The sequence below is a fragment of the Mustela erminea genome, chromosome 6 (genome assembly GCF_009829155.1).
Source record: "Mustela erminea isolate mMusErm1 chromosome 6, mMusErm1.Pri, whole genome shotgun sequence".
Classification (NCBI taxonomy): domain Eukaryota; kingdom Metazoa; phylum Chordata; class Mammalia; order Carnivora; family Mustelidae; genus Mustela; species Mustela erminea.
The window spans coordinates 119,971,464-119,988,577 of NC_045619.1; the positions used below are offsets into that span (position 1 = coordinate 119,971,464).

General features: G+C 36.7%; 1 protein-coding gene across 5 annotated transcripts in view; it reads right to left on the reverse strand.

Moving 5' to 3' along the window:
- The window catches only part of MINDY3 (MINDY lysine 48 deubiquitinase 3), a 90,891-nt gene that overhangs the window by 32,095 nt on the left and 41,682 nt on the right, over positions 1 to 17,114 (reverse strand). For 4 of the 5 annotated variants that reach the window (XM_032349500.1, XM_032349499.1, XM_032349504.1 and 1 more), the window contains one exon: positions 14,009 to 14,089. The exons of the other annotated variant lie outside the window; for it this stretch is intronic. In XM_032349500.1, the coding sequence (XP_032205391.1) occupies positions 14,009 to 14,089 (81 nt within the window). The remainder of the gene's footprint in view (positions 1 to 14,008; positions 14,090 to 17,114) is intronic. 5 annotated transcript variants of the gene reach the window in all.

A 17,114-nucleotide genomic window follows, 5' to 3' on the forward strand; every position in this document is an offset into this window, starting at 1 on the left:
CTGCTGGAATTTGGGGATTTATCACTGAAATTCTGGATAAGAAGGTAGAGCTGCAGATGAGATTTTACCCAAGGGTAAACTTATTACTGGCCCAAGAGGAGGATACATTTTTTCTATTAACCATGTGTTGCATTTTAACCTTTGTTATTAGTTAAGTGATGAGGAAAAACTTAAAACACCTGTTAGAACAGGACTTTGAATTTTCTAAATATAAATACGATTTAATAGCGGGAAAGGAAGTACTGTTTTTCTCAGTCACAAAAGAAAATCTTTTTACGGGAAGAGGTGGCACAGAACATGGTTGAAGCACTCCTTTAATATTCTTACAAAGTTAAATTTTGGGAAATTACTATAAAGCTAACAAAGAAGATTCCAGTTTTAACCACAGAAAAAGTTTTTTATCAAATTCTCTGGCATTAAAGAGGTCAGAAAATGCAGGTGTGTGAAAGAACTGAAAGTGAACTACCTGATGCCTTATTTCCAAGTGCTATAAACAAAATGTACTATGCTAACACAGAGAAGACAAATTTAAGACTTACTGAAAAATGTTCACTGTGTATCTCTTGCCTCTGGTTATGAACACACAAAATACTTAGGCTTTAGAAAATGTATTCTTCTTGTTTGAAGAGGCTATATATGCTGGCCTGATCTAGAAGATCGTTTGACACGTGGGCACAACTCCCAGTGTAATCTGGTTTTAACAAATCTTCATTTGCAATGGGGGCTGGCACACTTTTTCTGTAATGGGCCAGAGAGTAAATAGGGCCACACGATCTCAGCAGCAAGACAATACAGTAATACATAAACAAATGAGCATGGATGTGTTCCAATAAATATTGTACGATATTTAAAACTGTAAAATTTACATATGGCTGACCCACTGAGAATATATTATTTCTCCAAGTGCACTGGCACTTATTCAACAACTTTCTGACACATCTGGGTGTACCTTAATAGGTTTTACAAAAAAAATTCTCTGGCTCTCAGTTCAAAGACAAAGAGCGTAGGGAATCCTAGAAGGAATTAGTAGAGCCATAGGTGGGGGACTAGATCTGTGAGAAAAGCTGTGAGGAAGGGAAATCAGCCTTGATGGCAGAATGCATCTGATTGTGAACATGAGGGGTTAGGAGGTGACGGTTATATATCCCAGTAGAGCACATGGCGTTCTCCCAATGCTGAGCACACCACCAGCACTCCATGCCTGCCAACTGCAAGCTGCTCACAGGCCAGTGGGAGCAGGACCTGAGCACTGGAGGAGGCCAGCGCTGGAAAACCTACAAAGCAAGACATGGAAATGGAGGACAGCAGATTACTTCAAAGATGTCAGAATGGAGGATGGTAGAAAAGGAATTTAGACAGTTTCTTGGTTGAAGTTCAGAAGTATGAAAGAAGTAGCTCAAAACATTGGATATGAGCAAACCACCCAGATGCAGACCACCTAAACAGAAATCCCTTTTCTCCTCCCAAAATACAACCAGTGGCACTGGTCAGGTTCCACATAATGAGCCCAGCAACTCTAACAGTCATTACTAATAATAAATTTTGTCATCAATGATTTTTTTTATATCTTATTTTGCTCCTTTTGTCTCAATGATACACTAATAGCTAGTCTGCTAAACCCACTAGAAATTGTTTTTAATCATACCACTCATTTTAAGATGTGTTTTTGCTAGAGGGAGGAAAAAGGAAAAGACCCGCCCCCCACAAGAAATTCCAATGAAAACATTCCAATAGTCTATATCCACAAATCAAAGCCAGTACGGTCTTCCAATCTGATTTTTTGCAGTTTTTGATTGTGTACATGCTTTTTAGATTATTAGAGAAAATGATCTTTTGTTAAAGCTTGTTTAAATTTATATACTGTTTAAAGGTTTATGGATGAAATCTGGAAAAGTTATAAATCCACCTATTCCCATTAACGTGTTCCATGCTGAACTCTTTTTAACTTCTAATTTGATTTAAAATGACAAATGCCAATACTAATTTTGGCCAATTTATTTAACTTAAACACTTCTGAACAAGATTCCTATTTTAAAGATCTTTAACAGTGGTGAATCTGGTAATATATTAAATGTCAAATATATTTCATACTTGCATAGCAAGTTTGAATGGGAAGAATTAATTCAACTGATAAAGTGTCCTTTATAATCTAAAGACAAAATATTTTAGAGAGTGATACAATTGCTGTATTTTTCTTGCTAAACATAAAAGATGAAGTCAGAGAACTCTCATGTAACAGCTGTAAAACTGCAAGGAAGAATGCGAGAACTTGACCCTTCGGATTTCCATTTCAAGGACTTCATATAGCAATAGTTTTTAGATTCTATATTTAATACATATTTTGCATACAACTACCCACACACCCACAATGTTCTGAATACTGGCTGGCAAGCCTGTTAAATGGTAAAGAAAGACCTAGGCTGTGTGTGTGTGTGTGTGTGTGTGTGTGTGGTCACAATCAAACGGAAGAGAGAAAAATATGCTACTCTATGTTTATGTTGATGAACAATATTAAAATTAAGGAATTACCTCCTAAAATAAAATCCAAACCATACATCAACCCCTGCCCCCATCCTCAGGAAACCATTCAGTTATAGTTTCCAAAGATGTAATTCCAAGTTATCCAAGTCAACAAGGCTAGCAGTAAGCATTTTCTTTTCTTCATCACTAGCTTTATTAAGTAGAACAAAATTTCCACATATATTGCATCAAAAACTCTTTTAGGTACCCCCTCTGGGAAAAGATACTAAACCTAATAGTTAAATATTTAAATATTGTTTTCATTATTTAAACTCTGATTTGCCATCAAAATTATTTTTACTCTAAAAGTAGTTCTCTGCTTGGTTAAATATAATAATCTGATGCTTTTATCAGAGGAATATTAGAACAAAAAATTTCTATTTAGCCAATTTACTGGCCAACAGGGATTGCTAAACAATATAGCTTTTAAAATAATCTAGCCTCAACCAACTTTCCTTAACTGGCAAACTGCTATAGAAGAGAAGGGGGGAAAGAAAGCCACGCTGTCATGGGACTATCTAATATCCTATAGTCATGAAACAAGTATCTCTTTTTCATGCAGTTCTGCCTGCCCTATTACTATAATTATTCGCTGTTCACCATAAACCCTTTAAAATCCTGTAACACGAGCTATCCTTCTAAACACCTACTGAAATAAAAGGCCTGTGTTCAGTTTGTTGGCTAGGTATAAGTAGCTCATTACTGAAAAAAGGTCTTTACAGTTTATTCATTATACCTTTCATCATTATCAAGATAAATCTCCTAAGTAATCAAAGAACCTCAGAGTTTTACCTAACTTCAGTAATGACCACACATATATGTTACATTTTAGCTCACAGGCAACATTACCTAGTGCCATGAAGAGCCCCTCAAAAGAAAAAAGTTAGCTGGTACATAATTTCCCTTTAAACTTTAAAGTAACGTTTCATTTTAAAATCACTTGATGTTTCATACTGATTTTAAAACTCACTATACTTCTGGAAATATTTTGGGAATCACTAAGAGACAAATTTCAAATCAATTACCAAGTACATAATATTCTTCAGTGCCACTGTTAGAAACAATTCGGGTGATGCCACGTCATCTGACAGTAGGACAGTGGACTTTTTCCTTGCTCTTCCATTACTTCTCCCCAAATGTGCAAAAGTCCCCAGCTCTCTCCACAACAGCCCACTGCTATGTAGTGCTGATTTGTGTTGCATTAGCAGAGAAGTCAGAGGAGGAACAGAAAGAAAAGCCCTTCAAGGCTCTTTCTCCAAAAAACCAAACTCTAAATGTACAAGTAGAAATAAGGCAGGAGGAGGAAGTCATACAGGCATGAGTAGAATCACTACTATTACTAATACTAATGAATGGCTTCTTTTTCTCCCTATTATCATAATTACACAACTCACCTTAATAATCCTACCAGTCTTTCTCAACTGGTTTCTGCCAGAGAATTCATCCCTAAGGCCTAAGGCATCCACTCTGGATAAAGACTCTGCTGGATATCTATAAGCATTTTCATGTTCTCTTGCTTATGTGAAGAACAAGGGGGAGAAAAGCTGTTAGCCTTTTAACTACTGAATTTCATTAAGAGAACAGCTCACCCAAGCCATTCCTCTCTCAGCACATCAATACCTACATAATTCAAGAAAACTGATTTTCTGACTTCTTTAAATGGTTAGTTAATATTCAATGATCACCTGGATAAAAATCAGTCAGAAAATTCCTCCTCATTTCTAAGTAAAGACTTTGTATCATTTGAAGCATTTTAAACTCTCTTACATCATGCGGACACAATGTAACTTATGGAGCTAGATGGCATTATTGTTCTCAATTTCTTATGCCTCCCTGCCTTGTAAGAGCATTATTTATAATAATATAAATATTATTATATTTATATATAATATAAACTGCATATGAACTGCATAGCCTGTGGCTATGGGCCTGTGAAGTACCTCTGTGGGACGGGTCTACTTCCTACCCTCACTGATGTCAGGTTTGGCCAGGTGACTTCTTTTGGTCAGAGCAGGATAAGCAAAAGTGACATTCTGCTAGCTCCTAAAAGCTTCAAGGGCCACCTGTGGCTTTGCCAGTGTCTCTCTTTTCCCTTTACCAGGAGAATCGCACCTTCTGACAGGCTGCTCCTTCACTCCAGATCTTAGAAGAAGGTACATGGAACATGTACATTAAGAGAGAAATAAGCTCTGGAGCCACCATGTAAATTAAGAGAGAAATAAGCTCTGGTTTGTGTTTGAGGAGAAAGGGTATGGTGGGAGTGGTGTACTTAGTATAGGCAAATACAGGGTACACTGTCTACAGACAATTTAAATATAACAAAACTCACCTTGTTGAAATGCTTCTATGATCACCAACGCATGCATGCAAATCTAGACAATTCTAGTGGTCAAATATGCCTCCTGCCTGGGGTAGACTGCTCTCACTGCCTCCTTGAATATGGAATAAATCACTGAGATTTCAGGGTCACTACTTCAGGAAACTGGCAAATTAAAACCTCATATTCTGGCTGGGGCTTTATTTTGTTTGTGCTATGTATATTTGCTCTTCCTGTTCAGAGTTGGCCTACCTTTTCCTCTTGTCTTTCCCTTCATGTTTACTCTCCAACATCGATTATAATATAAGCCACATAAAGGGGAATCTCCACATATACAGACTTTCTATGGTTCATATGAAAATGAATGTCTACAAGAATTACACTGCAGGCCACACACCACTATGTAATTTAAGCTTGACAGGCTTGCCTTAGTGTCAATGCAAAGTGAGGGACAGCCCAGACGGTACCACCCCCAACCCTGCCACCCACAAATCCTTTCTTTTATATTAAACAGGGTTTGACTATGAAAAATAGTCACAATATTCAAATTTCTAATACTCTAAGTATTATCAAAGCTTTATGGAAAAGTTCTTGTTCATTATGAAGGTTATTCAACTTCCTTGTACGTGCTTTACACTCATGCCTTGGAAATGCATGTTAAGCCTTCCATATCAAGCTAAGCATGCAGACATTATAGAACGAAGATAGTTTGGGAATAAAGGATTATTCCAGCTAGTCCTAGATCTGATCCCAACCTTTGCTTCCTTTTTAATCTTTTGGCACAACCAGGATGGTGTAGCCATACAGAACGAACTACTAGTCCCCAAATATAGCGTGGACCATCACATCCCACCATCTCGTCCCTTTTTGCTTATTCTTTTCTCCAAGTCTTGAATACAGCCCTCATTCCATATTAAGTCAAAAACTTAGCATGTCCTTTACATTCAAGTATCATATCCTGTGCACCCACCTCTCCCCTCTTCCAGTCTCTATTCTGTCCTGGTGTAATTATTTGTTTTTTGTTATCCTAAGGAACAGAAATAGTGAAAAGCTACGGAGTCAGAAGATTAGAGTTTGAATCCTGGCTTTGGCGCTAATATGTAACTTTGGAGAGGTTATTTTTCACTGGCCCCAGACCATTAGATGTAGATGAGAAACGGTACTTACCTCACAGGGTTACCTGTGGATTAAATCAGGACTACATGCAAGATGGTTAGCATAATGCCTGACACAGGCACCACTCAGTAAATGCAAACAGAAAACGACTACACGGCATCCTTCATCTATGCATTTCAATAGGACTTAGGACAATGCCTAATGTTAGCTATACTAGGTCCTGTGGGAAAAACAGGTAAAGCGCAGTTAACATCAGTGATCACAAGAAGGTAGACAGCTGGAAGAAATTTTAGGAGCAGCAAGGGAGTAAGAGAAGTAGGAGTCAAAACAAGAAAGATGCGGGCGCCTGGGTGGCTCAGTGGGTTAAGCCTCTGCCTTCGGCTCAAGTCATGATCTCAGGGTCCTGGGATCGAGTCCCGTATCCGGCTCTCTGCTCTGCAGGGAGCCTGCTTCCTCCTCTCCCTCTCTCTGCCTGCCTCTCTGCCCACTTGTGATCTCTGTCTGTCAAATAAATAAAATCTTTAAAAAAAACACACACACAAGAAAAATGTCAAGGCTAGAACATGAACAATGAGCAGAATTTTGATCACATTCTGGGCAGAGGGTAACACAGATAAAAGTACAGAAAAAGAAAACCACAAACTTCTTAACATTATCATACATTAAATACATGATGTAAGACCTTTTGCTCCATTCTGCTATCCAATGTACTGACTGCAATTATTGCCATTAATGACACACAGACACCTAGAGACGTCGACCTATCAACGCTGATTCTAATTAACACTCATAGACTTTACTCATGACAGAACACCTGTAGGTCTTTTTATCAACAACATATTACCTTTGGAAGATTGTCTAACTCTACTGTAACAAAAAACTCTTAGACACGAATTGCAAGGGAAAGAGGGATGGCCTCTAGCCAGCAGGCTGACATGACTGACATGATGAACAAAGAGAAAAAGCAAAATCCTAAAAATTATAAAAACCAGATACAGAAACAGCTGCCTAAAGGTGTTCAGAGTAGTATGAAAGAGAACGTAAGAGCAATTTCATTGTCACTTTGTTGAATGAGGCAAGAATATTTATAATACATTTTGAAAGATCTCTGATAAAAGCAGCCAAAAAGAAATGCTTTACTAAGACTGTACAAATCCTTGGCATAACCCTACAGAGAGCTGATGGGGGGTAGCTCCAAAGTGTGCTAAGCAGTTAGCAAACAGCTTATGGTTAAAAAATTCACAGTTTTTCAATAATTTAAAAACTGAAAATAGTTCATTTATATAGACTTCTACCCAAACATTCCATGTCATTCAAATACCAGATGCTATTCTTACATTAGAGAAAAGGTGTTAAAAGCATACATGACAAGTTATGACTTTAACTATAAAAATAAATAATTCAGTTCTCAAATCCATTTCCTCTCTGTAGTAGAGAAGGCATGGCACTGAAACATAAACACAAACTCACAAATTTACTTAAGATAAATGGATGGGGTGACTAACTGCATTAATATAGCAAAATCCAAACTGCAACATTCTACGTGTTACAGAAGATCTGTGAATTTACCCGCCTTCCAAGTTCCAAGACTTTGACCCAACAGGAATGATACACAGAGGCTGAATTTTCTTTATTACAAAGTCTCTAAAGTATTGTTTCACTTTTTCTTAAAACTGCGTTTATAACATGTAGAGAAATGTATGTTAATGGTCAAGTAGGGCTGTCCAGTTTTTAAACTCTTAAAAAAAGAAACCTAACACTTAATTGCAGTAGTCTTCTTAACGTTACACCCAAGGATGAACACACAAAAGGAGCTTACCCTGGAGAAAGAATTCTAAACTGACTCCCAGTAACAGACACCACAGAAAGAGCAGTCAGCTCATGAAGGAACAGATCCATGTTTTGTTCCTCCTTTGCATTCAATTCAGTTTCTTTCTATATTCTGAGTTTCAATGGTCATGTGTTTTCATGTGTTCTTACCTAAAAGGAAAACTGCTTTTGTCACACGAAAGGTCAAAGGTGATACTCTGCACATACACAGCGAGTCCTTTTTATAACCATAAATGAGAACAAAAAGGGATGTAAAACTCATCTCTCCAACTTCAAAAGACAGCATGAAATGGATTACAAGGGAAATTAGTCACTGATCTTCCAAAGATGAAACCAGATGTTATATAGGTGGGTTCTAGCCATTTTTATATTAAACCACCAGCTGTCATTCCACACTGAGACTGAGATGCACAATAAAAACAAATTAGACATTTATTTTATCTACTTTATACACATAAAATTCTAACAAAATCAGAGAATCATATTTTCAAATATAGAGCCCTCATCTTGAATTTGCTCTAAAAATTAAGTTCAAAATCAGTTCCAATTCAAGAGGAAATAATAAAAATGACCCAAATAATTTAATCTTAAGACTAAAATATAAAAAAAGGAAGGCAAGGAATCGGGGGTAAAATGATGGTTAGAGAGAAGAGAAAGGTAAGTGGACAACTGCCCAAATAGTCTCTCAGGTGATACTTGGGTATTTAAAGTATATATGCTTCAGTATGAAAAGACCTGACTCCTAAAATTTGATTTAAACATGTTACTCAGCCTTATTTTAAGAATAAGAGCCATTTTTTTTAAATCAAGGGAAATAACTCAAGAAAGGTAAGTTCAAAAATAGAGGTTCTGTATTCAAGCATCTACTACTCAAAATCATTTCTTTTACCTGCACAGTAAGTTCTTAAGTTTTCAATTTACCAAAAGTTTCATGGTACTTGAATTAAAAAAAAAAAATACTATAGTATGATGACTTTTAACATACTACCCATACCTATTAGGCAAGCTCTCTCACAGATCTGAAAATTTTATTCTGTCATGGCTCAGATGACTTGGAGAACTCTCCACCTTAATGAAAATTAAGCTTCCTTCTTTGAAGAAGTCCTTTTATGCACTGCATTTTACCTCACCTACATCCCTTTATTACAGAGTTCTGTGGGACCCCTGCTGCTTGATGACTCTCAGTTCCTACGCGCTCCCCGCAGTTGATACGAAGGAGGACTAGCTTGTAACCTAAGCTTAAAACTCCCACTCACACAGGATGGCTTCTATGTATGTTTTGCAACCACCATTCTCTAAGATGTATTAAATTCTTCACCTGAAGATGGTTATTTTTGTTATGTGAATTTCACCTCAATTAAAATATATCTATATTTGTGAGACTGTTAATGAAAAGGCAGGGGGATAAGGGGCTGACATTTTAGAAAAGGTAGCCAGGGAAAGTGAGGTGACTTTTGAATACCAACCTGAGGGAAGAAAAGAACCCTTTCTACAGACATCTGAGGCAGGATCATTTTAAGCAAAGGGAAGAGCACGCGCAAAGGGCTTGCCTCGTTCCTGAACTGGATGGAGGAAAGGTCAGCATGGCTAAGCAAGACAGGAAGGGGGAGTAGTAAGAAATGTGATGAGAAAGGCAATGGGGAAATAATCAGATGAGGTGACGCAAAGCATACTAAGTTATTCTAAGGACTTTGGCTTTTATGTTTCATGAAGGCGAACCAATGTAGGGCTCAGAGATTAAGAGTAACAGGAAGTGACTTACATTTTAATAGATACCACAGCTCCTTGAAGGGCAACAGCATAGTCCTCCGTTAGGAAGCTACAGCCAATGATGTAGGGGAGAGCTTTCTCCAATTTGTCTTTCAGTTCTTTCAGTAAGATTTCAGTTTCTAGTTTGTCTGTCAAATGTCCTTTCCTCATAGCCTCCAAAGTTTCATGGATATAATAACTTCTCTTAAAGTGTTTGGTTTTTTGAAGTTTTCTTTTGATCCCTACACTGTCCTATACTATCTCCATTTTTTCTTTTTTTTAAATTTATTTTATTGAGTTCCTTTTCCCCTATTCCTTTGATTCGTTTCTCATGTGAGCATTCCAGGCATTGCCAGTGTGGGCGGGACTGTAAACCGCACTGTGGCATTACGTTGCTGGCCCATTAAGACCTGGAACTACAGTGTCTCAGTCTTTACTCTTGACTGGGCCAAGTGGCCAAATGAAGCATTAATTGCTGTAATCACGAGTGGGTGAATTCAACAAGAGCAAAGCTGCTGAGCTCTTTCTGAGACTCTAAGATTAATCATTAAAAACACTCATCTCATTAACTTTCTCTACCTCTATCTATCCCATTCAATCTGTCACCAAGTCCTGTCAGTCTACCTCGGGAATAAATCTCTCAAATTTATGAACTTCCATCAATGTCTACCGTCATCACCCTGGCCAAACCATATCCCCTGCTTACCCAGAATACTACAAGTCTTCTTTACCCACTCCCTAGGTTATCCTCCAGTAGGTCTATTTTCCACAATTAGCCATAGTCCTCCAAAATGCAAATTTAATCCTGTTTCTTTCCTTCCTATCTCCCCAAAACAGTCTTTCTAGTCAAAGACCTGCTTCTCCTTCTGTACCCTCATCTTACATCTTGCCCTCTAAATCCTCTGTGCTCCTACTCTTCCCTTCCAGTTTGTTCCCACCATAGTGCTGAGCTCCTATTTCTGGTCTAGGGAAGGCTTTTTTCCCCTCTTCCCATTGTTTCACCTTACTAATGCCTCGATGCTCACTGTAGACATCAGTTCTCCTTAGGAAACATTCCTAGTCTTCCAAAACTAAGGTACATTCTTAGAGCTTTATAGACCTGTGCTTTGTCAGCCCTCATCAGTTATAATTTTATAGTTTTACAAATGATTCCTTAATGAATGCCTCCCCCTTTAGAATATATACCTCCATAAGAACAGGAGCCCATCTATTTTTGCACCACAGTCTTCACAGCACCTGGCATAATGCCAGGCACATAGTATATGCCTAGTAAATATTTGACAAATGAATAGACATGTGAATGATGACAGGTGCAACTACCATCACCTCCGGTGTATCACATGAAGAATTACATTGCTTTTCAAAAGCATTTTAAAATGTTAAATTACAGTTTACTTTGAAAATTGTGACCTTTAAATATGCTTTATCCTTAATCATAATCAGTACAAATAGGTCAGCAAATGAAACACATATCCATACAAACTTATCAGTTTTACAGAAAAAGACCTCAGGATTTACATTATGCTGCTCTTTGTTTCAGGCCATGAAACATAAAGTCAGTGAACCTCCCCAAAATAAATAAACCAAACCCAAAAATAAATAAGAAAAACAAACCTCCACATTACTCTTTGAGTAACAAAAACAAAACCAAAATTACTTGCTCAAATATAGAAATATCAAAGATCAAATAATAGGTCTTATAATGTACAGAACAACAAATTTACAGTATTTTCTACATTATGAAGACTAGAGAAATGCTTTATTTAGAAAAAATTTTAAACTGGGGGCGCCTAAGTAGCTTAGTGGGTTAAGCCTCTTCCTTTGATCCCAGGACCCTGGGATCGAGCCCCACACTGGGCTCTCTGCTCAGCGGGGAGCCTCCTCTTTCTCTACCTGCCTCTCTGTCTACTTGTGATCTCTCTCTGTCAAACAAATAAATAAAATCTTTAAAAAAATTTTTTTCAACTGGACCTAATAAATATTATGAAGCATCACCAATCTCATTTACTACTTAGGTAATCTTCAACCTTTTATCTCAAAGGGAAAATTTCTTTACTTCTAACTCTTTTGAAAGAACCATGTTCAAACAATCTAAATTCAGTTGTTTTAAAATTCACTGAAGAGGAAGTATCCATGCTTCTAAGCAGCTTCAGAATGAGTCATGAAAAAATATTTTTAAGAAGATATAATTATCACTGGAACCTAAGTGTGGAAAATTTAGGCATAGACTTTATTCACTGAACTAATGAATCCCCTATATTATGTGCCAGACTATGTATCAGACCCACAGATACAAAGGTAAGTACCAAAACAATCATTTTAAAGTTTAGGACTTCTAAAAGAGAAATAAGGTACTTGATAATTGTGATTTTTAGGACTTATAACAGTTGAAGAACTAAAATCTTACCATAAAATTCTTTCTAATCACTTTCTGTGTTTGTGCATTTTCCTGTCTGGTTTATCAGTAGCTCCGGGGATGCAAATGAACAGAGATTTGAAAACCTCATCTGACTGAGAGGGCATACACGGAGCTTGCTCTTTCAGGCCTGAAACTGGTGTGGTAGGGGTTTTTGTTTCTCTCTATGCACTTCATGTCTCTCATTCAACATTTTGTTGCACGTGGTTGAGATCTGTGATTAAGATGAATGACAGGGTCCCTGTCCTGAACAAGGCTCACTGCTGGTCACAGGACACACACACAGAAGGTACGGGAAATAGGAACAATGCACTGTGTGATAAATTCAACTGCACAAGAGATCAAATGCTGTGGAAAATATAAAGAAAACCACGCAGGTGGGTAGGAAGAGTATGTTTCATAGAAAAAAAGGTATCTATCAACAGACCTGATATTTAGATGCTAAAATACAAAGTGTCTGTATTTACATAGCTAAGCCGACACCCTTCCTTCTATTAAGCTTCTGTAAAATCTCTTCTGCTACTTGATAACAAAATCATTTCTTAAATGTCAATCATAAAATTTAAGATTTAAAGTATTTTCATCTCATTATCTTTTGTATTTGAAACTTATAGTGTTTCATAGAATTCATTAGTTTTCCTGTGCTAAAATATGGAGCTGGAGATAAAAATAATAATTGGCTTGAAACTACATTTTTGCATGCAAATTGGAACTGATTTTCTTTTCTGGAAATTTAGAACACTTGACACAAAAATTAGGCAAAAGATGAAATCCTCCCTCTGGAATTCAAAGTTGTCCAGTTTCTATAGTTTACATTATGTTTTTAACTTCTTTTCTACTTTAGGAGGGAAATAAAGAGCAAAAGCTTTCAGACTAAATGTAACTTATCAGTACTTTTTACTACTGTAGTTCCGTCAAAGTCTGTACTTTTTGAGTTATATTTTATAGCTTTTTCTGTTTAAGGTAAGTACTCACTCTAAATCCAATCACTAGATTTTGACAGCACATTAAAAGTAATCCAGTAATAAGTGAGGAAATAGACCCACACAACTTCGCACTATCAGTTCACTCCTTGGCACAATTTATACGAGTCATACTTTTTCAGACACAAGGAAAATTACACTAACAGGTACAATCTAAAAAAGTGTATGGGGTAATCAGGAAAGTCCTCTAGACATAAAGAACATCAAAATAAACAATTCTATATTTTCTCTCTTTACTCCAACATCAGCAACTCCATGTTTACTAAATGCAGAATAATGATGGCAGTGAGGAGGCAGATGGCAACAGCCAAGATTCCTTGGGCACTTAACTTGGACTAGGTACTGCTAAACACTATATATTTAAACCTGATAACAAATCTAAGAGCAAGGTAGTACGAGAAACCCTTATTTTAAAGACCTGGGAAAAGAGGCTGAATGATGTTCGGAAGTGGTAAGGCTAGGATTCAAATGAAGTTTGTCTGACTCCAAAGCTCTAACCACTCTATGTGGAGAAAGAAGTACTATTGTTAAAGGAGGAAATTTAGAAACAGATTTGTTTTAAGAATTTTAAAATAAACATATTCAAATGCATTTAATCTATGTCAATATTATAACCTTATATATCAAAATTGTAGGAAACATTACATCTTAAAAAGATCACTTCTATACCACTGAACTACTAATAGATTTAAAAATATTTTCCTAGATGTTTTAACTAAAATTATTTTATATTATATAAATGAGATTCTTATCTTTTCTACAAAAGAGCAATCCAAAACTTTTAAATTTAGTTATTTAACAGTGATTTCTGAAAAATATCAAAAGCCAAAGCTCTGAAGTCACAAAAGATAAAGAAATTATAACTAAATCATGACAGAGTTTACTAAAATAACTGTAAAACTAGAGCAGTGTAATATTTTCTTTACTATTAATTTTTTAGGTTTTGGAACAATCCACTTGTTAGTAGGAATACACTGAATTTTGCACGAAGATCCAAACTAAATATGGACTTAGATTACTTGTTGCCTGATGTCATACTTAAAAAAAAAAAAAAAAAAAATCCTGCTATAAGCATACCTTGGCAAAAAATACGGTGAGGTGAGTTTCACTGCCAACAATCCAAATAGGGAATTTTGGAGATTTCAAGTAAGAACCAACCTAGAACAAATGTAGCAAGATAAACAAACAAATGAAAATTTTATACTGCCTGCTGAGTATCTGCCCATGAGTATCAGAAGCGTAACTGAAGTGTCCAATTCATACTTAAATGGAATAAAGTACTGTGCCAGAATGCCTTACCCATAAAGGTCAAATGCCGAATGTAAAAGTCAATGTTATAAAGACGGTCAGAACTAAGCTTATGTCGCACCTTTACATCAGAGGAACAATAATACAGATTTAACACAGCTGGAAAAACTTAGTTTAGCCCTAAGAATCATTCTCAGGTTTGACTAAAATTGCTAGACAAAATGTTCTAGATTTTTAGCGTGGTGGTCAAATCCTGAAACTATAACCTTGATAATAATTACTTCATCAGAAGAACAATTATAAATTAACAAATGAATATATTTACTAATAAATAAGGAAAGAGAAAAATCCTTAAGCACATCATGTCTTCAAAGAACCTGGGACAATATAATAATCTCTCTAAAGCAAAATATATACTACAAAATATCTAAGAATATAAAAGAATCCTGTTACTTGACTCTTCATGACTGGAGGTAATTCAGAGTTCTACAATATGAAGTCTCCTTAAATTGTACAAAAAGTTATAGCCTGTCTCAAGTTTATATATTTAATCTATAAAAAACACAGTATCCAAAGTTTTTGTGTGTGTGTGACTGAGAAAGTTTAAAATCAACAACAACAAAACAAGAAGACTTGGGAAATCCCATTATGTTCATATCAATCAATTCTATACTCTTATGAGGACAGAGATTACAATTTAAAAACAACCTTACCAATCCCACTTGCTCTATTTTCTTTTCTCACACAGACTCCCCTGAATGGGGAAATGCCAAGTGACTACTTGAAGCAGTCAGGGCAATTCTTCCCTTATTCGTCATTAGCCCTGATAGGATTCCACCACTATGGCCCTTTGGAATTTAAATTATCATTAGGAAGTGGGAAATAGGCACTCTCTTGTATTCAGGGACAAAACACCAGTATCTTTGTCCTCTGATGAGAAGGATGAATGGGATGTGCTAATGGCAATGGTGAACCAGAAGAGCAGGAAGGATGATGGTTTGGGGACAACAGAAAATAAGAGCAAAGGACAAAGACAAAGGAAAAGGTCTGATCACAGGTTCATAGTAGAAGGGATTTTAGAGGTGCTCAGCACAAGTCCTTCAATTTTACATCAGAAACAGAAATATAAAGGATCAGTGCCTTGTCTGATTTCAAACAGGTAACTAGTACAGAGCTGGGATTAAAACTCAGGCTTTCTGACTCATGTGGTAGCTGCCTCTTGTGGTGAAAAATTTAATGATTATTTAATTTCCCTTTTAGAAAATGAGTGTGTATTTGTGTGTATTTAATTAAGGTAGAAGTAAAATATGAGTATAATACATAGAAGGATCAAAAGATAAATGAATGAACTCATTAAGTATCTTACAGTAATATAAATAAGTAAGAGTGCATAAATAACTCAGCCACTTGAGAGAAACAGGCTGACAGCTCCTCAGCAAATAAAGCACATAATCACTACATGACAAGCAATTTCACTGCTGGGTATATGTCCAACAGGAATGAAAACATGTTCACAAAAAATTTATACATATGCACGTTTCTAGCAGTGTTATTCTAGTAGCACAGAAGCAGAAACAACCCAAATATCCATCAGGTGATGAACAGATAAACAAAACCGGCATATAATACAACAGAATATTTGGTTGTAAACAGAACAAAGTATTAATATAAGTTCAAAGAAGAATGAACACTGAAGATGTTATGCTAAGTTAAAGAAGCCAGACACTAAAGGCTACACATTGTACAATTCCATTTAGATGAAATGTCCAGAACAGGCAAAACTCCAGAGAAATAAAGCGCCAGAAGCTGGGGAGGAGTGAGGAAGTGACCACTAATGGGTTTAGAGTATCTTGTGAGAGTTAAGAAAAACATTCTGAAATTAGGTAAGTGGTGATGGTTGTACAACCTTGTGAAAAATCACTGAACAGTACACTTTAAAATGGTGAGTTTTATGTGAGTTATTAAAAAAAAAAAAAAAAAAAAGGTGGGTGGCTCAGTCAGGTAAGTGTCTAACTTCAGCTCAGGTCATATCCCAGAGTCCTGGGACTAAGCCAGGCATTGGGCTTTCTGCTCAGTGGGGAGTCTGCTTCTCCCTCTACCTTTACCCCTACCCCCAACTCATGTGCTTTCTTCTCTATCTCCGAAATAAAATCTTTAAAAAAGAGGGGGCACCATCAAAAGCATTCAGAGTCATCCTCTTCACTGTATGTGTGTGTAAAGAGACTTTCATTTGTGTTAATGAACACATCTAGTCAAAATGATATGAAAATGTTAATTTCTAGAGAGCAATTTGCTACAATATTAACAGGGAAATGTTCAGATTCACAAAACTAATACAAACACAATGATTTCCTTAATACTTTTTTCTAAATGTTTGGTGAAAAGTAAATGTATACAGGTTTTCAGAGGAACGTCTACAGTTATGTACAGATGAACACACCAGGGTAACAATAGTTTTTCCAAAAGCTATAATCACACCATCCCAACCACTTCCCTTCCAGGTCTCCCACACTCTGGGCCACTGTGTATGGCTCTAAGCTCCCTGCAGCTAGGTGTCAGACAAGAAGAAACAGCCTTAAGCCTTAGAGCTCACTGAAATTTTCCAATCCAAGCAGAGCCCATGAAACCTAGCTGACTCCATCCCAACACCCATACCAAAGCTGCCACCTACGGTCGCCCCTCACTGTTGCGCTGTCCACCGGTATAATCCCCTCTGTGGCCCTGTCTGGTAGCCTTCCCTTGTTTGGAGGTGTAAGTAATAGACAGTTCTGCCTTTCATCTATCCGAGTACCACTGTATTGTGTCCTGCCATTAAAAGAATCTTTAAATCTTAAAAATATCAGTCACTGCTAGAACACTAAAGCAATATATAATAGGAGAATATACAGCCAGTACTGTTTTCCCACTAAGATCTTGGAGGAAAACAGGCTTTCAT